This window comes from Rhopalosiphum maidis, chromosome 1, assembly GCF_003676215.2.
Source record: "Rhopalosiphum maidis isolate BTI-1 chromosome 1, ASM367621v3, whole genome shotgun sequence".
Classification (NCBI taxonomy): domain Eukaryota; kingdom Metazoa; phylum Arthropoda; class Insecta; order Hemiptera; family Aphididae; genus Rhopalosiphum; species Rhopalosiphum maidis.
The window spans coordinates 58,198,785-58,222,023 of record NC_040877.1 but is presented as its reverse complement, the minus strand read 5'-3'; the positions used below and the strand labels follow the sequence as shown (position 1 = coordinate 58,222,023).

The following is a 23,239-nucleotide window of genomic DNA, read 5'->3' as shown; positions in this document are numbered from 1 at the left end:
TTTATCATACAATACGCTGTATGCTCTTCTCGTATAATCGTATCGGGAGACAGAAGAGGAGGGACAAAGTTATCATTTGGGATATTGTCTGATCCATCATCTCTATGACTATGGCAGCCATCAAGGCATATACTGTTATGCAAGTGCCCACGCCGCAGCGAAAATCGCTAATGTTTAAATATTAAAACTGAAATAAGAAATATTGTTATTTTTTATTGCAATAAGTGCACTCTACAATTTAAATGCTACTGTATAGCGGTGTTACGGCTATAGATAATAGTATAATAGTTATGACTTATAATAGATTATAATATATATTATATCTATATAGCCGTAATCAATATGCTACTACATATATTCTGCTCAATACTAAATTCATGTGACCAACTATGAACTAGCCAAACCATTTTTATTATTTATTTATCATTCAAATATTATATGTTTGGCCATAATTATAGATATGTTATTTATAATTTACATAAAAGCTTGTTGTATTTGAACATAGGATAAATTGTATCCAGTTTGTTCACGCTAAGAGATACCACTAAATATTTTTTTATTTGGTATTTTCTCAAATTATAAAAACAAATAAGTATTTATTTATGTCTTATCTGTCTATAAACAGCTATTTAACATTATTGGAGGTAATATTTTAATTTTCGAATACAATTTGAACATAGTTGAAATTTCGTCAAAAACAGATTATTTGTAAACATTAAATTTCAACGTTAAATTTAATTTACAAATTTTGTAATTAGTAAAAAGTTGTTTTTAAAAAAATAATCTCCCCATCTTACTACAGATGGGCAAAATCGCAAAACGTTCACGCACTTATGTTGTATAAATAAAAAATAATAATATGAATAGAAAATTGTTATATAATTTCGAAAAAATAATTATTTGTTTACACCATAGTATAAGCTTGTAAAATCCATGCTGATTAGTTAGGTCACACAAAATGATAATCATTATATTATAGTATGCGATACGAAATATGGTTAATGGTAGGTATCACATACGTAAGGTGGTTCATAACAAGGGGTTTTCACTACCACAATATTGTACCTAAATATTTTTTACTTATACATAATGAGTGATGACTTCATTTTTAAATCATATTGATTGTGACGTTATACGTTTATACATAGTCCTTTGACTTTTTCCCATTTACGTGCACGTATTATAATCGTCATTTGTGGACTACTGTAATTATAGCAACGCGCAGCTGCTACACACTACACACTACACAGCAAGACTATACGCCGGACTGCCGGAGTGATGGAGTCTGTCGCTTTCGGATAGCTGCAAATTGTTTGAAGCAAATGTTAAGTATTGAATCAGCATATTATATATTTGTATCATATCAGGTATCGTATACGTTCAGAATGTTTACTATATATTATTTTATAGGGCGTCATGCTTATTAAATTATTATTTATTCGTTTCATCATTCATTATAATATATAATTTTACAATTTTAAGTATTTTTTGGTATAATATATTATAATAAGTATATTATACATACGATGAATGCATTCAATATGTTGAAAGTTGAATAATTATAATTTCCAATTTGTATAATATAGTTATTTACGTATATAAATTATTATTTATTGTCATGTATTTATTTAAGTTTAAAATTTAAAGTAGAATGCTTATAGATATCTACCTACATATTTATTATTACACACACATAAAGCTCATAAATGCTCATAAATATTATATAATTTAAAGCAATTTTTTGTATTATATTAGGTATACTTATACTGAATATTCGAAGTCACTTATATAGTTATATTGTACCGTGATTAATACGTTATATACGAGAAAAGTGCCAAAATATGTATAATATACCTACCTTTCTATGGTTATTTAACTGTATAATTATTATTTTTTCGTATTCGTTCGGGGTTTGTTCTCGTGAACGAAGGTTTAAGCATATTATACAATATAAGTATGGGTATCTGCTTGTCTTCCTAAATAGGTATAAAGTATTATATAATAATTAATGTTATATACCCTTACCACAACATTCTAATTAGAAGATGATTGTTTGAAAATTACAAAAACGTCTTTATTAATAAAGAATGATATGTTATTATATAATATTTATATAACGAAAGTCGTGAACATATTTCGAATACCAATAACAAAAACACTCATATACGACGAGTAAATTAATATATATAAAATATTGTTTTATTATTCTAGTTTAATTATTAGTTTATTACATATGTTCTGGAAAATTATGTAGAATTTTAATGGCCTTAATATCATGTGAATATTTACAATCCACTATCTATATTATGTTACAGTTTAACGTATCGATATATATATATATTATATAAAATGCATAGTAGGTACCTATATATTTTACGCATAAATACAAATTATATTATTAGTTATTACACCCATAATACAGCTAACGCCTAACGGGTTAATGTCAAATATGAAATTATAAAATATAATTGCAGTGTGCGCGTAGAGCATATATATTATTATTAAATTAAATGGGTATAATAATTTTAAAGAACCGTAAGTCCCAATTTATTTGGTTCCAAATAAGTCGAACCGTAATCAATGCGATAATTTTAATTATACTGTTTAAGACAATAATAACCATGTATTGGCATTTTTTATTGACAGAATGACAGTAAACGATGATATACTCATAATTTAATTTTTCAATAGAGTAAAATTAATTCACGAACGTATAATATACTTATGTTATACCTATATATGTATATATTTATTTATTAAATATAGATGTAGATTGTACGAACAGAAAATTATTAATGTATACCTATAGTTAATATAGCTTATCATCTGTATGCAGCAATAATTTAATAATAATTTAAGCTTTACCATTTACCTCTTAAATTTCTGATACATAAATGTATAATACTGTAATGTATATACCGTCAATTTTTTAGTCATATGATTATTAAGTATGTATAAATGTTTCAACTACCAACTCTATAGCACTAATGGACTATTACACTAATCTTATTTTAAGTATTAAAATACAAGTACTAAGTATAGATAATACTATTACTACTTGTAATTTATAATAAAATGCATCAACAGATACAGAATTAATATAGGTACTTATTGAGAACTGAAATTTTTATACCCGCTCGCCCAAAAATGTAATGTCTTCAAATATTAATAAAACATTAGAAATAGTGCAATATTTTAGTTTTAAAAATATTTATGAAATCAAAATATAATATGTATATAACCTATATTATGCAATTTATTGTAAAACGAATTCTCTTCGACATCCATGGTTTGCATCTAGTTATAGTCTATTCAAAATGAGATCAGTAAGGGCGGCGAACAGTTCCCACCAAGTCAACCACCTACTGATTTACCGGCCATGTCCCGCAGAATAAGACCACGCCCATACACAAAACTAGGCCGTCCGCACTGATCTCATTTTGAATAGACTATAACAAGATTTTTAATATTATTATAATATTGTGTATATTGATATTCAAATGTTTATAAGTATATTAATTAATATAATGGCTTTATTATTTTTTTCCCTTAAAAATCATAGATAGGTAAATATTGTTTCTACCATAATTATCTTTATTATAAAACATATGCATTTATATATAAACTGTATATTGTATGTAGATAATTAGTACATAAAATAACCTGAAATACTCGTTCACCATTTCACCAATTTGGTTTAATATTAAAATGTTATTTACAAAAAGAAAAAAATTGTGGGCAACATAATTTACAATAAGTTAAAATTGATAACTTCAAAATGATTTATAAATAATAATATATACCTACTGTAAGATATGTCTGTGTATGCTATTTATTATAGTTTAAGTAATTATAAATCATTAGTTTAGCCTATAATGGTTATTTGCATATATATGTATAATGTATTATCTTATAATAATGTCGTAAGGAAGATATACAAGTACTGATGTATTCAAATCAAACATAAAACAATGTAGGAGAATATAACTAGGTACCTATAATAAATTGACGATAGTTATAATTATTAATCTATTTTGCTTCGCAGTCGTGATAGTGTTGTGAAACACCCGTGGACGAATGGGATAAGTCATCTTGTACATCCATTTTAGATATCTATTAGATTAAATATCCTAAATAGTATTTTTGAGTTCAAATTATCTAATTCTGAGCATGATCTGCAGAACGACAATGTATTGGTTTTACAAAGATGAGTATTATTTTTTGTAAGTTATTGCCTTGGGGTAGTTCACATACTTCAATTTTCAACTTGAGTGGTGATTTATGGTAGCAAATTGGATCTAGTTGATACTTTAAAGGTCAAAAGAAAAACATGTCCAGTACGTTCCTTAATAATTAAAAAAAAAACAATTATGGAAACTAATATATTTTACACTAAACTAATTTATTTTGATAAAATATATAAAAAATTTGAGATATAATATTAGTGATATAGGCCGATAGACCATCTCCACTTAGAATCGTTCTTCGTGTGCCTAAAATGATATATCATTGAATTTAAATTTAACACACTTATTACAGTGATCCGCTCGACACCTTATGTACACCAAAGCGATACCCACTCGCCCACCTTTTTCCTCACATGCAACAGAACAAAATTAAGAATGTTTCATATAAGGATTACATTTGCAGTGAGTTTAATGAAACCCAAAATTTAGGATCAATTTGGTTAGTTTAAAATCTTTTAAACGATCTAGAATGAACAAAAAAAAAGTTTCATCGTACAAATCTATTGATGATTATTTTATAGGTGCATTCTAATTATTAGAATAGCCTGTATTATTTTATGTTTAAAGCACTATATTAAGAGTATGGCGAGGATTTGACTGCGATGAAACTTTTCTTACTAAAACTGTTGTTTTCCTTTTACTTGCGAAAAACAACGTACAAGTTTCCGTGTATACAAATTGGCGTTCATACGTTTTTACGACAACACATGACTAAATGTTTAACCTAAACCTTGCGAGCTGTCATAGAAAATTCTGCTTTAATGAGAGCCAGCCGAGCCAGGTTGATCTTTGTTCAATTTTAATGCAATTATGCAATTCTTAGAATGTACAGTACTGTTCACACATTTTCCACAGTAATTATATTATATTATTTTTAATCAATAATGCAATTACATAACTCACGGCAATACAACGAAACTAAACTTATTTTCAAAATCGATTTTTTTATATTACTTTATAAAAACATGTGTTCCGAGTATTTTATGTTTTTTGGAATAACTGAATAATATCAATATTTCAGGTTTTCGTAAATTTTTCAAAATATTAAACATAATTCAAAATTCATTTATCGAAAAAATTCTAACAACGAAAGCCGTAAAGTTTTTTTTGAGAAAAATTCACAATTATTATCAATTATTGCTTAGTATTAGTTTATAGTATCATAATATGATTATAATGTTACACAATATGCAATAATTTGATTACGAATTATTTACGATTGCTGCGTGCCTAAGCGGCTATAGCATGTCACTGTAGTTCATTAATTATTATATACTTGCTATACTTATAACATTATTAATTATACTTCTAATAATTATTGGGGTTACGTGACTGTTTAAACATATTGCTACTTCTTAATTTTCCTTTAAGTTTGTATAGTGTATACCTACTTTATATTATTATTATACTCGAGTTTTTACATAAATATAACAATACAAGTATTATATCTAATATCTATGTAGATAACCATGACACAATAGATTACCTATACAATAGTTCGTAGCTCATATTTCCAAGCGAAAACATAATTTTAATTTTAAGGAGCCAATGCATAGTGCCCTAACAATGTCTTATCGACTCCAGACTTTTTTTAAATATAGTAACTTTTTAATTATTAATTGTAACTGAGTATTAACATCAAACAAATAGTATAGTAGTTTGGTATTCCTATTGTAATTGTAATTGTGATATACATAATATATTATAATGTATAATACTGTTTTGGACAAATAATAATTATCGTGTGTCATGTCATTAAATTCGTTGGTGCTTCGCTTGATCTGTCATATAGATAAGACGAAACTGTCTCTAATTTTTATTTTTATGGCGGGAACACGCGTCCGTTTTATTTATATATGTTTAATTCATGTGCTTAATTATGATAATATCGGTGCGGCGGGGGCGGCAGCTGCATAAATAGACGTGCGCCACGCGTGTGCCCTCAAGGAAGAAACCGGTTCGACCGACGCATTCGTATTTTGCGGTATAAATTAATTCTTTTAACCGAAATGTTTCGAGGATCCTGTAACGATAAAAAATAAAAACACGACCTAGTACCTAGAAGACCCGGTGGAAACTAACGATCGCATATTTATTGCATTTTTTTTAGCTCGCTGCATAGGTGGTATTTATTAATTATAATAAACATGATATTATATTATAGACTATAGTTATAACTTATAGGGACATAGGGTTGTATAGCTGCAAATTCTTGAACAAAATTTAATACAAAATGTATCATCTACTCCTTTGGTATATTTAAAAATTTATTTTTACAACCTTATGGGATAATTAAGAAATAATTTCTAAAGTACTTAAAAAATGTTAGACATATTTACTTTTTAAGCCTAACTCCAATGATAATTTTTGTAAAAAACTTATAGCCCATAGGTATAATATAATATAATATATATATATATGTTTAAGCTATAGTTATTGCTATAAAATAACATAAAAATAAAAAGATCCATTTCTTTAACAAATCTTCGCATCAAATCTGTTAAAAATAAAAAATGTTGAAAAATTTTTCACACGGTATTCAATTTTAACTGTTAATATAATCACACATGCACACGTTTTAATAGTAATAATTACTAATAAGTACTAATAAAATAATAACACAAAAAACACAACAATACACTTCTTATCCTTTACCTACTTAAAATTGAGCTAAGCGAAACTCGTTCTCGATTACCATGGTTTCTGACTTTTTGTAAATATCTCATTCCTTGACCAGTATTTTCAAAATTAAAATCTAACATTTAGTTAATTAATTTCATAATTCTTATTTTTTATTCACGTAGCTGTTTTGTCTATCCACACACATACATATATATATATATATATATATATATATATATATATATATTTATATACTGTGTAGTACATTATATTACATAGGTAAACATAATTTTGTATCATTATTTAATTGAATATCTTCAACGAGCTCATAACCTACCTATTTAATTTTCAACATATCGTCTGCCGACTGTCTACACTCTACATCGATGACCTATTATATTAATACGAGTATAAATATTATTGTTCGCATGATCCAGTCATAAATATAGTTAGGCGTAACATATAGGTATAGTACAAACACACATATATATAGTATATACATATAATATAGGGGCGTATACAGTATGTATACTTAATGCGCGAATAGTTGACTTGTTATTTATGTGGTATTATTATTATTTGTACGCACGAGTGGATTCAGAAAGGGATGTAACGTTATAATTGCCATATGGCCAGACGAAATATATAGGTATGTATGTATATATATATATATGTGTGTAACGGTAATAGGTATACATGCTTATTAAATATTAATACATTAACCACCATACAGTTCATCTCTTTATAGAAGTACCTATATATTTTACAAAAAAGTGATACAATCATTGAATCATCCAATTATATCGTTACGTTTATTGGACTGGTTATAATATCCAATTTCAACACGTCATCGTCCAACTGGCACAGTGAAATCAATTATTAATCGAACTCAAAAAACTGTAAAATATGTCTACACTCTACCCCTTGACACATTATATAGTATATATTCATTCTAAAATAATATAGAATGTAGCTCTAAATAGGTATTATAAATTATTTATAATAATCCAAAGTACGTAACCCGCGTACCCAAGAATATTGTTTAATCGCAGTAAAATAATAGCACAAAAAATGTCACAATACTTTATTATAATAAAAAGTTTTTGCTTTAGAGACCCCTTTAAAGCTTAAAGTATCAACTAAATCCAATTTAATACCAGAAACGTATCAAAAATGAAGGTTGAAACGTTTTAAATAGTGCAAAAAATGCATAAAACATAAAGAGTAAAGAGACAACAATAAAAAATAACAAAATTATAAAACCAATACATACCACTCCGATCAAAATCTGAAACTGAAAGCCAACATGAAATAGAACTTATAGAGCAAATACATTTATGGGATTTTAATAAAATATTATACAATTTTTTGAATGATTCGATGAGTGTTATAATATTAATAATTAATGTGATTAATTATTATAATAATTTATAATGGTTATAATAAAAAAAATTGTAATATTTTTACATACAAAACTATAAAATAAAAATGTATACAGCAGTTCTATCTAGTGGCCCAAGGTATCGACAGTCGCGATCAACTCTATATTATGCAATAAAAAAAAAGGTTAGATAATAATATATAATAGTTATTCGTGAACAGATTGAAAAATCAAGTATACGGCGGTAGATGACGCTGCTATTTTTTTTTTTTTTGCTTATTGTTGTCAATAGCTGATCACGGACTAAAATTATTATCAAGAATTTGGAAAGGCTGGAAAATTGATACCATATTGATACCACGAGGTAAGATTAAAATCAAGTTATAAAGCAGAAAACTTTAAGCTCGTATCCAAATCGTACAGTATATTATTTAGTAATCCAGCCCGCATAGGAGACAGCCAGACAGAACAGGTATGATTTTGCCCATGTCTTCCCTTATAACATTACTCAGCTAAGAATACATGGCATGTCAAGCATTTATAAAAATTAACTATTGTAAAATTAAAATCTAGATTAAAATTTAATATTCTATTTTCATATTAATCTAGATATTTATTTAGCTAGTAATCTAATATTTATCCAGATATTATTTTTGCTATTTGAACTCAGTAACACTGTCGATATACCTATATTCCGTTTGAAATGTTTAATATCGTAGAACAATACTTCGATTAAACATTTAACACCGTTTAATAGTTTTAAGTTGCAACATAAAAATATTTTACAAATAAAAAATACTTATATATTTAATATAAATACGAAACAAGAACATTTTAGTTTTGAATATTAAAGTTTAAAATAATACAATATAATGTAATAAAACTTAACGTTAAATTTTAAAAATGCACATTATTTAGCTGCATAATGTTGAATAAATCTTGCAGATGGATCTTTAACTTTAGTCCACATGGGCATCCAAAAGTAAGGCATGAATTTAGAAGATAATCCTTCATAATGTTTTTCGAACATGTCCCTAAAAATCAGACATTTAAAAAGTTTAACTTGTATACAAATACTGAGTACATCATGTGTAATGCGCATTGACTCCTAATCTTAGTTAAATTGTTTTTATCATATATTAAATGTAGTAGTCCTAAAAAAAAATAATTGAATTTTTACACGGGTAATGTAAAAAAATTTAATTTTCATAACAATGTGTCAATGTCAAACGTATATAATTCGGCTTGGTAAAAGAAAATAAACGTTGCACATTGAAGGAATTACTATCATTATGTAAAATATTAAAATTTGCATTAAATACACGATAAGAATATTTTATTTATATTTTAAATAGTTCAATATTATATACTGTGTAAACGGAGTACCTATAATCTACTCGTATGTTCATACCTGTAGTACAGCGATTCTTTTGAATTCGGAGGGCAATGTTGATATTTTACTGCTGCTAATTTTAAATCTTCGTCCGAGTATTTTGGCTCGATCCATTCTTGGATAATATTGAACAATGATTTTTTGACAGTTGTAACTCCATCACTGTAATCATAGTATAAGCTTATTAATTATTTTAAATGGAATTAAAAAAATTTTTTTCCCATACAATTACTGTAATATTTGATGACTTTTTATAAAATTAAAAATCGTTTATGTATAAGATACTGAGTAATGAGTATATATTTTTTTAGATTAAATCAATATTCAGGGTACCAAAATTAAATATAATTTTTATTATTAAATACTATTCAGAGGTCTCCTATTAATATTGTATATACGCTTAGGAAATATCATGTCGATTAATTTTACTCTTCTAAATTGTGAAAAAATTATAAATAAAAATGTGGAAAATTCAATCTTTGTATAGGTACTCGTAGATTTATTTCACGTCTATTTTCAGAATTATATCACATAACTAGATTAATTAAAAGATTAGAATTGAAACATCAAACATGTCTTAATTCCTATGATATACCTTCGTGTATCTGACAAAGACAAAAAATCACTACTTTAAAACTCTAATTAAAAGATTATTAATTATTTGTTATAACATATTTTCTAAAATCTATCATATTTTCACACATTGTTTAAACATTGACAGTCAACGGATACTGATTAGTGATTACATAATAACTATAAGTAGTATCATACTAATATTATGATATATCTATATCAAGGTACCTTATAGGTAACTATTGTACCGTAATCTACATGAATTTTAAATGAACACTGTAAAACTGTTTAAAAAAAACTCAATAACTTGATGCCCGTAACTGGACGTGACTTATAGACTGTAACACGAACACCACCTATATAACTAAATCATCGATATAAAATAATATATCTATGGCATTTATACATATATAGTATATATATATAGGTATGATATAAGTTGTGAATTCAAAGAAATGGCGGATAGATAACCACTCCCTCTTAGTCATTAGGTTTTGGTTTTTATATATTTATAATTGTATTGGTATATACTCGTAATACAATTTTCAAATTATCATTAATTAAAATACAGAACTAATATATGATGTTACTAAAAATAAATCAAGGCGATTAATGTTGAGGAAATCCCTTCGTTTCAAATATTATTGAGAATTTTATTTAAACAATTTAATCACCCCCTTTGCTAAGTCAAGCTTTAGATACGTCACTGATGCCTACAATTCCGGTTTACATGATGGTGATGGTACTTCTTCGTTTCGTTTTCAAAATACAGAGTAGACGATAGTAGTCTGTTAGTTTGTAGGATATATGTATACACTATAAAAGTTATAGATATTTGGAAATAATTAAATGCAATTTTTCGACATTTTAGTGAAAAATGTACTGTTTACTGTTACTCCTATCTTAGATTTTATTTTTATGTAATACTATTCGAAATTGATATCGGTGCTACCTTTCATTCATAATTTTTATTTCTTATTTATATTTACCACTAACTGTAAGTCTGTTTACTAGATACATAACGAGATACGCATTTATTTTACATGAAAAAACGTATACTTACTACATAAAAAGTAGGTAATAAGTAATAAGTTACTATTATTATAATTTATAGACTTAAAGTTAAGTAATAATACTAATATTATACCTGAACGCTTCTTTGTGCCTCCACAATACTTCGTTTGGCAAAAGACCTGTTCCGTCAAACGCCGAGCGAAGAAGGTGTTTTTCGATTTGGTTTTGTGGTTGTCTCATCGTCTTGGGGAGGCTCAAGAAATACTGAGTAAAACGCAAGTCTAGGAAAGGCACCCTCAACTCGAGTCTGGAAATTTCAATTGGCAGATGGAGTCAATTACGTATTTAATCGTTATTATTATTTTTTTAATAAATATTTAACGTTATAAAGGTAAGTGTTTATAATAAGGAATATTAAGTATCTGTATAGAAGATATTACAAACCCGTGTGCGGCCGTTGTTCTGTCAGCGCGCAAACCATCGTACATGAATATATCACCCAGCAACCTAAGACTCTCGTTGTGCGCGTGGTCTGGTGTGGGTGCGTCCCTGAAGTAAATGTAACCTTGTGCCACCTCATCAGCACCTTCACCACTGCACAAGACCACTGTATCCGTATTTTGGCTTATGTACTGTGACACCAGGTACATTCCTATAAAAATAAATTTAAGCATATCACAATGTTATGTATATTAAGTTTTATCAGGTTAGCTATAAGTAGGTGCGACGTGTGAGCTATATTGATACAATAGTTGATGATTTTTTATTATTACCACACGATGCTCTTATTGTCGTGATGTCTGCAGTTTCCAATGTGTGTATCACTTTATCGAGTACGCTCAGCACATCTTCGGCGGTAAAGAGCACCTCGTGGTGTTCCGAACCTATGTGTTTAGCCACTTGTCTTGCCGCCAATATATCCGGACTGTCCGCCATCCCGACCGAAAATGTCTATTTGCAACAAAATATTGAGTAGGTTCTTTTGTTATAATAACAATTTTTTTATTTACCTGAATTGGGTACGGGAGGCCTTTTTCTTTTGACAGCTTAACCAATATAGCAGCTATTAAACTAGAATCTAACCCTCCAGACAATAAACAACCAATACGACGATTCGACATCATTCTCTTTTCAACAGCTTGAGTTAATAAATTACGAATATTAGCATGGATATTTTCTTTAGCCAAGCCTATAATATAATTTTATATTATTATTGTATCACAATAGTCAACAAAAAGTAAAAAAATATTTGTTTAACGTGCCTTCTTCCAACGGTACTGGTGGCAAAATAGGTTCCTCGATTTTAAAAAAACGATTCAATGAAACTAACTCCAGTTTTCCGCCAGACAAAATGTTATACTCAGCCATGTGACCTGGGGGGAAAGGCTTCATTTCCCATTCGGTCAGTCCAAGTTCATCAATCAAACATGTCAAACCTGCGAATAAATATCAAATTTGTATTATGTTATCATATTAAATTCTATAATTATACTTAAAAAGTAATCGAATTTTATTAACAAATCAATTAATAGACCAATCGCGTAAATAATACTTTAAAAATTAAAAATAATAAATAAATATTATGAAAAATGATCAAATGTCGAGAAACGGAAGTAGAGTTGTAATTACTAATTTTAAGAATATTTACAATATTTGTCATCATCTGAAATGTACTTTGTGAAACTTTTTTTAACTAGGATTCAATGATTAGCAAAGATTAGAGATTTAGACATTCTAATAGTTTAATAATAAACACTATATATCAATTAATAACATATCACCTTGTTTCTTATATAATAAACTAATAACCACCAATATATGCGTAAGTATTATATAATTATTTTTACTATTGTATAATGTACAAATTGTACAATATAAATAAAAGAAAAGTGAAAAGTAATTTAAAAAAAAAAATTTAAAAATTATTTTTTTTAAATTTAATTTATTTTGTTTTGTAAAACATTTTCTATTTTTATTTATCATAAATATTTAGTTTTTTAGTAGTTTGTTTATACTTAAAAAGTTTATTGATATAACATTTCTAAATTTAATTTAAGTAAAATTATAGTTTATTAATTATTAATATTTAACCATAGTAAACTATTATAATTGGTTAATTATTAATTACAATTTTAAAAGATAGAATAAAATATAAATTAATAGAAAAATGGGTTAGATAATATGATTTATTGACCTTTAAGTGTTATAGGTTAGACTTATAAGTAGTATTATACATATAGCGATTTCACACAAAATAATTAATTTTCAAGAATGATTTTTAATAACCATGTGTCTCATTAAAAGAACGATTGATAAAGTTAACATTATAACTTAATGTAGGTAGCTGTATTACTTTACAACGGAATTATATTAGTTTTTGTTCCACATAAAAAAAGTGATGAAATAATGATCTTGATATCATTAGATTGAAAATCATAACTAATAACCGATATTACTAATTGTACCTACAACTATATTTTTAAAATTTTAAATAAGTATAAATTACATTTGGATACTAGTTCAATAATTTTATTCTCGAGTCTTTTTAACAACTGTAAAGAGTTAGCCTTAAATATTATAATAATCAGTAATTTATATCATTAAATTTACATACATATTTGTTGTTTTTCATATTTATTTATATTGTACATTTATATTTATAAGTGTTTAAATGTATAGAATAACTAAAATAAAATTTTAAAATTTAGTTAAATTAATTTTGAGTACGTGATATTTTTTATAGTTTATAAATTTGGCCACTACTATAAAAATTGTTCTTTAAAAAAATATTAATTGGAAATCTTTCTTTATACATACTGCAATACAACATTATGAATAAAATGATCCTTATATTATGTAGTATAGTAAAATAAAAAAAAGTGCAGGATATTTTAACAAATTATATATTAAATCAATGACGATTACCTTTTGCTTCAGAAGATATTCCCAAAATACCATTGCTGGATGACAGATAAAATAATGGCCTCACTCCATATGGATCTCTTGCAACGAATACTTTTTTCTTTAGCGAATCAATTAAACAAAACGCATACTCGGCATCTAATTGTTTCAATGTTTCTTCAATACCAAAACTTCCATATAGTTGTAGTACACTCTCTACATCACATTGAGTTTCATAATTGAAACCGTGTTTTTCTCCAAGCTATTGAAATAATCGTACAAAATAAATTTAAATTAAATGAATTATTTATATGATAAAACCAAAAACAAAATAGAAGTTGAAATGAATAAATAATAAATAAATAATACATTTTAGCAATGAATGCTAAAACAAGCATTAGAAACAACATTAATTATCATATTAAGTTATTTATTAGGCATACATTTTTAAAATATCGAAAATTTGTCACAAGTGTTTCTTCTAATATTGTTGTTGTCTAGCTATTTATTTTTACTACCTTAAAGATTTTTTTAATTATTGACCATTATTAACTTAGACAGTTTTATAATATATTTATATAAATAATTTAACTTAATATTAGCTTGAACTTTGTTGTGGTTAGAATAAAATTAAAACGATGATAAACGATAAAAGAAATATGGTTAAACAGTCAAATAAATGTATATTAGGTGTGCCTAATATACATTTAACGATAATTTTAATATTTTTCAATTTACTAAAATTTATTTTTAAATTAAATAATATGTAATCAAAAAAACGTATTAACCACTTTAACTTACTAAAAAATATAAATAATAAAATCAATGCTCGTAGTATACATTTTTAAATTAAAAATTAAATATATTAATAAATGTTAATAAAATAATTTAAACTTAAATTTTGAATGCCTAGGTATATTTTAATTTTTTATGTCTTCTAAATTATTAAATTATTTGTTGCTATTTATTTACTTGTTTCCAATTGAAAATTTCTCCGTTGCAAATCATTGATACAAATGGAAATTTGTGCAATTTCATTGGTTGCATTCCGTAAAGGCTATCAATAATTGCTAGACGATGAAATCCAAGACAGACATTCTGAACAAATATATTTCGTTAATTTTCAATAGAATATTATTATAAAATTAAAATTTTTTTTCTATTATTACTTTCACTTTTAAATCATATTCCAATCTCCATGCGTCTGGGCCTCTATGTTGAATCTTTGAAAACGTCTTGTCATATTTAGAAATTGAATGCACATCGATACCAAAAAGTGCCCAAATTCCACACATAATTACACCCTTAATAAATATTACACCGGAAAAATTTTATTTTTATTTGTTTTTACTCTTACGAATGTTCTCTGCCAACAGAAACTGAGTGACTGCCGGATTGTCTTATATTTAGTCTACTCGCGCTCAGTCAGCGATAGATGTGTACAAAATCATGTGGCATTGACATTGAACACTTCTCTGAATAAAACGCTCACTCTTTTTTTAATTGGCACTTTTATTTTACAACAATTTAGTTATCAAACATTTTTTTTTATTTATTAACATAAAAATCCATCAATATAATATTATGTAAATAATATGGTAATTATATAGGTACAGATAATATATTATGTTATTAATATTTAAATAACACTTTTTTTTTATTCTTATTATCATAGTAGTTTTTTTTTTATAAAATTTACTATAAATAACAAGCATTTAATAAATTTTAGTTATAATAAACATAATTTAATATAATAATATAATATATAATGTTTAATAAACATAATTTAATACAACATAAAGCCTATTCATTTTTATTACTCTGTGTATAAAAAAACAAATTTTATGGCCTCCCAAATAATACTTAATATGCAAAATAGATATGTTATCTTGACTACTGCATAGTACGTGTAAATAATTTCTTGATGTTGACATTTAGTAAATGATACAAACAACTAAGATGACTGTAATGCTTACCATTAAATGTATACAATATTAAAATATTCAACAATACATTAGTTATTTTTAAATTTTCGAACTTGAATTAATAAAATAATTCAATGTGTAGGTACTAGGTACTAATATGTAATATTATATTAATATAAACATATTTATAATAATATGTAGATACCTATTTAGTATACATCCTTAATATTGAAATAAAATAATAATTGATTAGAAAATACAGTCGATGTTGTTTTAATTTGGATGGTCTTTTTATAAATAATATTGATTGATTTTATAATAAATGTATTTTACAATATAAAAATATTTTTAGGCTTCATTTGGTGCAATAAGAATTTATATACTTTAAAAGATATCTTAGTTTCGAGAAACCATGCTCGAGGCTTATACAATAATACTATTTGAGTGATGGATTGAGTGAAAAGTTTTTGAGTGATTGAAAATGTTAGCTAGATAAAGTTAATTTATAAATTGTACTTTCTTTAGAAATTGAAAACTCAAATTGCACAATTGCACCACTATAAATGTAATATGGATGTTCGTGAAATTAGTATTTCAACATTTTCCGATCGATTCAAAAAAAATTATTTTGTAAATTAATAAGAAAAAAGTGCAATATGGTTTAAAATTTTGAGAATTTTATTTTTTATTTTATTTCAAATATTATTGCACATTTTGAGACCATTAATGAGGGACTGCGTGTACTTTGAAGTGAGAGCAACATTTAGAAGAAATGATTTTAGTTATAACTATTTGCAATTTAATTGCAAAATATTGGCACATTTGTTTAATCAATGATCTGCCAACTTCACGGACATGTAGTGTGAAGATAATATTAAGAATACATTTGATGAAATGAATAATAATTTCGAAAAATTTATTATAACAATATTTATATATTATATTTTAGATTTAGGGGTGGGTTTTAAATCCTTCATATTGATTTATTTACTGTGTTCTATCCTTTTATTCGGTATAACAATATTAATTTAGTAGAGACCTATATAGCACCGGCTATGTTACTGTTCTTAAGTACTAATATAAAAACATATATTTGATTGTTGATTTAACTATGTTAGCACTAAAATACTAAATAGTTATGTATGAAACAAATATTTAAAATAATTAATAAGATAATTACTTATGATTTATTATTGTTAAATTATTTTTATAACATTTTGTTTTGTTTATACTAATTTTTGTAATTAAATTTGCCTTATACATAGTAATTTTAAGTAAATATTAAAAACCTAACTAGTGTATTCTGCCTAGGTACCTAGTGTACCTACTATGATTATTTTTCAATAAGTTACCAAAAATAACCCAAATAATAAACAAAATAGTGTATACTGTAATACTGTATTACTGTATAGAATATCATTTTAAATGACAAAAGTTCGTTTTACTTAAATATATACAGATGATTGAGTGATTGTTATATTACTTATATTAGTACGCCGTACAATTTATAATTGATATATAATATATATCATTATATATTTAATATATATATATTTGTGTAATTTATAAAAATATTTATATATACGAAAATTATACTTCAAAACTACATTATTTTCTATAATTTTATACTTACCGGATAGAAAAAGCAAACCACGTTAATTTATCGACTATAGCAAAAATGTAATGAGCACAAGCGGTCGAACATTCTATAGTCACGATGAGGCACAGTTAGTGTACTATAATATAGTAATCATGAATTACGCTCAATGAATTTAGGGTAGAACATATTTACTTAACAAATGGAAAAACAAGTCCCTCCCCTACACCATGTACTAACTATGAAACAACGTTCATAGTAATATATATTGTCATTTGTCACAGTGTATACAAACTACAAACAAAAATGAGTCATCAATAAAAAGGAATCCAATCATTCATCTAATATCCACATTCCTATAATTATATACCTACAACATTGAAAAAGCAATATATTTTTTACTTCACTCGAGACCACAGAAATCCTTGACTGAGCTCTGATATATACGCAGTGGACACTTCCAGACTTGTAAAAACATAGTATAGTATTTACAGTTGTTTTTTGATTTATCTATAAATAGTATAAAGGACAAAATTTTTAATTTGATTTTTAAATATAAACCTCAATTTTTAAAAAAACTTAGTTGGATCAGAATAATTCTTCAATTTTATGTAATATTTATAAGTATATAATTCATTAATAATCAATAATCAACATAATTTTTATAATGATATAAAATATTATAATTCAAAGTTTCCATTAAAACTGTATAATATTTTGCAAACTAATTCTATTACAATAATTTAAAAACAGAAAAAAAAATGTATAAGTAAATCAAAGATAAATCAAGAAAGTGTTACTAATGGATGTCTGCTTAATCAACCCTGTCATGTCAACTCCTATCCATAGCATACAAGCTTTTTTTGTATCTTCTTATGCATAGATTAATTATTTCAAATAAAAATATTAAAAAAATAAATAAATAAATAATTTATTTAAAAACCAGTTATAATAATTGACAGTAAAATGAATAAATATTAGAACCTTATAGTATAATAGTCAAAAAGATATGTTATTACTTATTATGCTGTATCAAATTTGAATAAATTAATATGTATTTCTGAATTATAAAATATAACGATATTATTTCATATATTTAAAATGAATATTAATAGTATGTATATATTCTTATTAGGAAATATATTTAGTTGTTTGGGCATTTTGACAAAATAAACATAAGAAATAAGAAATTCAAAGAATTTCAGGCATTTGGTAGCGTTACGAGCCTTACTGAAATGTCGACAAATCATTGCCGTATAAGTACTTACAATTTAAGATTAAACGTCACTTAGATTTCAATCATTCACCATGTGAGATCTGATTTCAAAACCAAAACGTACACCAGGACCGACTAAGTAATTTCTTATATATTTTCTTGATATCTAAACATTTGAAATAACACACATATCTGCATGTATGTAATAATGTAAAGTGTGTTTATGTGTTATATCATATATTATGTACGTTAAATTGTATAATCCCCGTAGATTAGGACACTATGTTTTTAAATTCAATAATATACATTAAGGTTAAAATATCTTGAGTTTCATAAAACTTGTTTTTAATTCAAAATTTATTGTGAATGCCCACTTGTATGAAACTCCTATTGGTGTTATCGGTATATTAATAAATTAGTATAGGTATGTTGTGAAAAAAGCTTGTACCCATAGTAATATCGAAAATACAAGTCATTAATATATCACCCAAGTTAATGTAAAATGTACTGTAGGTACATATTTATTGTTGATTTTTTCTTTTCGGGTGTCATATTATAATTATATACTACTTTAATTTGTTCGAAAATCAAATAGTATACCATCATTTTACTGTCATTTCTTTTTATTTATAAAAAGTTTATATTTTGTTAAATTACAAATAATTTATAGTAATATTATGTAAAATATACATACTTTAGTGTACTTATTCAGTAGCAATAAAATATCTATTTATTTAAAATCCAAACACTGAAATACCACTTATTAACGTTCAGACAAAACTGCTAGACTTAGAAAATCAAAATTTGAATAGTCTAGTTTCTTTAGTGCTCTAGATGTACAATAAGAAGAGAATTAAAAAAACATCACATTTTAAAAACAAGGTCACACAGAAATTTTTTGTTTAAGCAAACGGAAATCGAATATTTTCTTTTGTTTAAATATTTATGTTAGCCATTGGTTATAAAAAATATTATAGTTAAATTATATTTTATCTTATAGTTATTAATATTGATCTTAGATGTATTATCGGCAACTATAAAGCCATCCACATAAAGTAGAAATCCACAATTTTAGACCAGTTTTCATAAAATTAAGCTACATTTTATTTTTTATTTTTACTTTTCGATCCATTGTTATTAAATATAGTTACGAAAACTTACTTCCTTACTTACTTACGAAAAAGTAAAAACTATCATTTTTTTTATTTATAATTATATTGTTGCCATTAATTACAAGAAATAAAATAGTTTTAATGAAAGATATGATTATATATCAGTATTTTATATTTTGGTTAAAATGATCAAAATAACATGTAGTACTACAAATTTGTGCTGTTTACATATAACGAAGTTTAAGAAGAGATAAATCCACGAGTATTTAATTTTTTATTAGCAACTTTGTACATGATCAGCTAATATATTTATATATATTATGTAAATTTTAAAAACACAGTTATTGAAAAAAATATAATAAATATCACAAATCTATACGTAACTGAAAAAAAAGTAAAAATATTTTTATTTAAATTTATTTAAATTTTACCACCTAGAAAATAATAATATAAACATTTGATGAAAATTTAAAGTATCTAAGGTTATTTGTTTATAAATAATTACAACAAAATAAGAAAATCGATTTTGTTAAAAACTAGTTTTACATCAAAATTCGCGTTTTTCCTATTATTTTAAAACTACTGGAAATTTTTAAATTTTTTAAAATCAATGCGCTCTTCTTTCCGGCCCAGAATCTAAACGAAACCTATCGATAACAAATATCCATTACTACAATAGGTATAATAAATAGCTTGTTAATAAATATTGTAATGATCGGATAGATACCAAATAAAAGTCTATAGGCTAATCTATATGCTAACCTAACCTAACCTATAAGTATTAATTATCAACTAATATAATCATTTTGCTCTTCATAACACCATCACAATAATATGTTTTGATCTATTCAAACGGGATGGATTTTTGATTAATGAATAATGAGCCTAATAACCTATAAACATTTTTTGCCTACTATCAATAATAATTATTATTCGAATTCAATATAAAAATAACATAATATATTTTGATTATATCGAGTAGTGAGTTCTGACGTATTGAAAATGCACAACAAATATTATTCATGTATAATAAAATAGCGTAGATATCTATAACACATAATTTGTACAGGACAATTTTAAGATAAAAGTTATTTTGTTAACCTTATTTTGACTATAGATTATTTTGAACGTCAGAAATTATTAAATGTTTTCCAAAATATTTTTAAATATTACAGCTATACGTAGGTAAGAGGTAACTATTATACACTAGTACACTATTGTTATGATAATTTGTCTGAAGTATGAAGTAGGTACCTATTTGATATTTATAAAATAAATGATTTTGATACATTATCATATTATCGTGTGTACTGTGTATCATTTTCTTTAACTAAACACAACGAAACATTGACGTTTATTATTATTCAAAAATGTTACTAATATTATATACGAAAATATCGAGGTTATAATGTTTTATTTTTATCCGTGTCCTTATTATATTAACATTAGCATATTTCAATTGCGAAAATGATTAATTAGTCAATATTATTATATATAATTAATAACTATTATTATTTGTGACGTTTAGTTGAACTATCTATGTCTACTCCAATTAATGTTTTAATATATTTTAATGTTTATTAGATTAATACATGTATCTGATACCTATAGTCTAAACAGTAGGCCAGCGCCCAATTAGATTTTAAGAGTATTAATAGTATTATAATATTAGTTTTATTAGTATTGTAATATATTTATATGTATAGTAATTTAATTTATAAACCATATTATATAATACTTTACTAATTTATTATTTATATATATTTATTCTGAGCAGATCATTAAACATTTTTTTTTTTACAATGATTTTTATTGAAACAACTGCATGATTCCTCATCATGAATTTTGTTTAATAAGATTTAAAAAAAAAACATGATTAACGTTAAGTCACATTTTTATGAACGATTAAACTTTTAATTTTGACGAATTGAATATTCAAACACATATAATGATAATGATAGTGAGTAATGACATACAATAATGATTCATTGTTAATAAAAAAGCTTGGAAATTGAATACTAGACCCTACTTAAGTTTTTCTTATAGCAATTTAAAAATATTAAAAATACATGAGCACAATTTATTGTTTTATAGATATTTTTTAAGTTTAACATTAACTAAATATAAGATGTTTTAACAAAAAATAATGATTTCAGATGCTATTTTTTATTGTCTATAAACTTTAATATTTAAAAAATATTTAGATTATTTTTAAGCTAACTATTAACTTATTTACACCATTCTACAGTACCTAAGACTATATACTCTGCAGTATAAATCGATTTATACATTAATAATAAATAACAGCTAATGATATTACATGAAACATTATTTTAATACATAATAATATTAGTTATTATAATATTATAATGTGTATAATTTGTTTTGAAAAAAATAGTTTAACATATTTAATAAATTACTAATAACAATATAAATATATACTATAATAAAATGTCAATAATAATTTTTCATTTAACACATTCATTACAATGTAGTGCTCACTACTCAACAACTAAACATGGTGTAGTTACTAATTAATAATTATACCTAGACTTTTACTTATAATGCAAATAATAATATAGACAATAATATAGTATATTAGTTATTTTGGGCTAACCTAACCCTGTTGGCCCAAAAATGACCTTTTGCTTTTCTCCCAAGAATATTATAGCACTTTTTGACCTCATATTTTTATAAAGTACGACGAGCAAAAAATACAATATAAAACAGGAATGATTAGTCGGTATGATTTTATTAAATCAATTTTTTTTTATATAAAAAAAATCACAATAAATTATAAATTTAATAACTATAATTTGACGATTTACATTTTTTATATTAAATTTTTTTTTTTTGTATTTTTAATATTTTTAACTCGTATCTATACTCTTTTTTTATTCTTAACACCAGATTATAATAAACTAATAAATGATAAATACTTCCAAATGTACAAATGCATAATATATTTTTGGAAAGTGATAAAAGCCGATCAAAAACTGCAATAATATTCTTGGGCGAAAAGGTAAAGTAGTTTTAAAATGTTTGGGCGAAAAGAGTCCCGCCCGTCATTATCATTTATAATCTAGTAATATTGTTTATATGTTTATTACTTTTAGTATCAAATTAAAATTAAAATACTTTTTTGACCATCAAGGCTTCAAATACGTATTTTTTATGTACTTAGCAAACTATATTATATGCCGACTTATACAAATATGTCTACACCAGGCTATATATAATTTTAGAAAATATTTTTTT

At 25.0% G+C, this 23,239-nt stretch overlaps 1 protein-coding gene across 1 annotated transcript; it reads right to left on the bottom strand.

The window, feature by feature from the left end:
- Positions 1-8,647: 8,647 nt before the first annotated feature.
- Positions 8,648-15,581, bottom strand: LOC113555916 (asparagine synthetase [glutamine-hydrolyzing]). The gene is made up of 10 exons (XM_026960540.1): positions 15,301-15,581; positions 15,104-15,229; positions 14,156-14,393; positions 12,493-12,666; positions 12,241-12,419; positions 12,004-12,181; positions 11,675-11,882; positions 11,364-11,537; positions 9,662-9,805; positions 8,648-9,284 (listed from the first exon to the last, which is right to left on the bottom strand). Exons 1-10 carry the CDS (start codon positions 15,424-15,426, stop codon positions 9,161-9,163), a joined length of 1,671 nt encoding a protein of 556 aa, XP_026816341.1. The 5' UTR covers positions 15,427-15,581; the 3' UTR covers positions 8,648-9,160.
- Between the last annotated feature and the right edge of the window lie 7,658 nt (positions 15,582-23,239).

Excerpts from the sequence above, each read along its gene's own strand:
- LOC113555916 (XM_026960540.1), bottom strand. The coding sequence starts at position 15,426 with ATGTGTGGAATTTGGGCACTTTTTGGTATCGATGTGCATTCAATTTCT. Across the intron at positions 12,667-14,155 it reads AATATCTTCTGAAGCAAAAG|GTTTGACATGTTTGATTGAT; the intron begins GTAATCGTCATT and ends ATTTATTCGCAG. Across the intron at positions 12,420-12,492 it reads ACCAGTACCGTTGGAAGAAG|GCTTGGCTAAAGAAAATATC; the intron begins GCACGTTAAACA and ends ATTATATTATAG.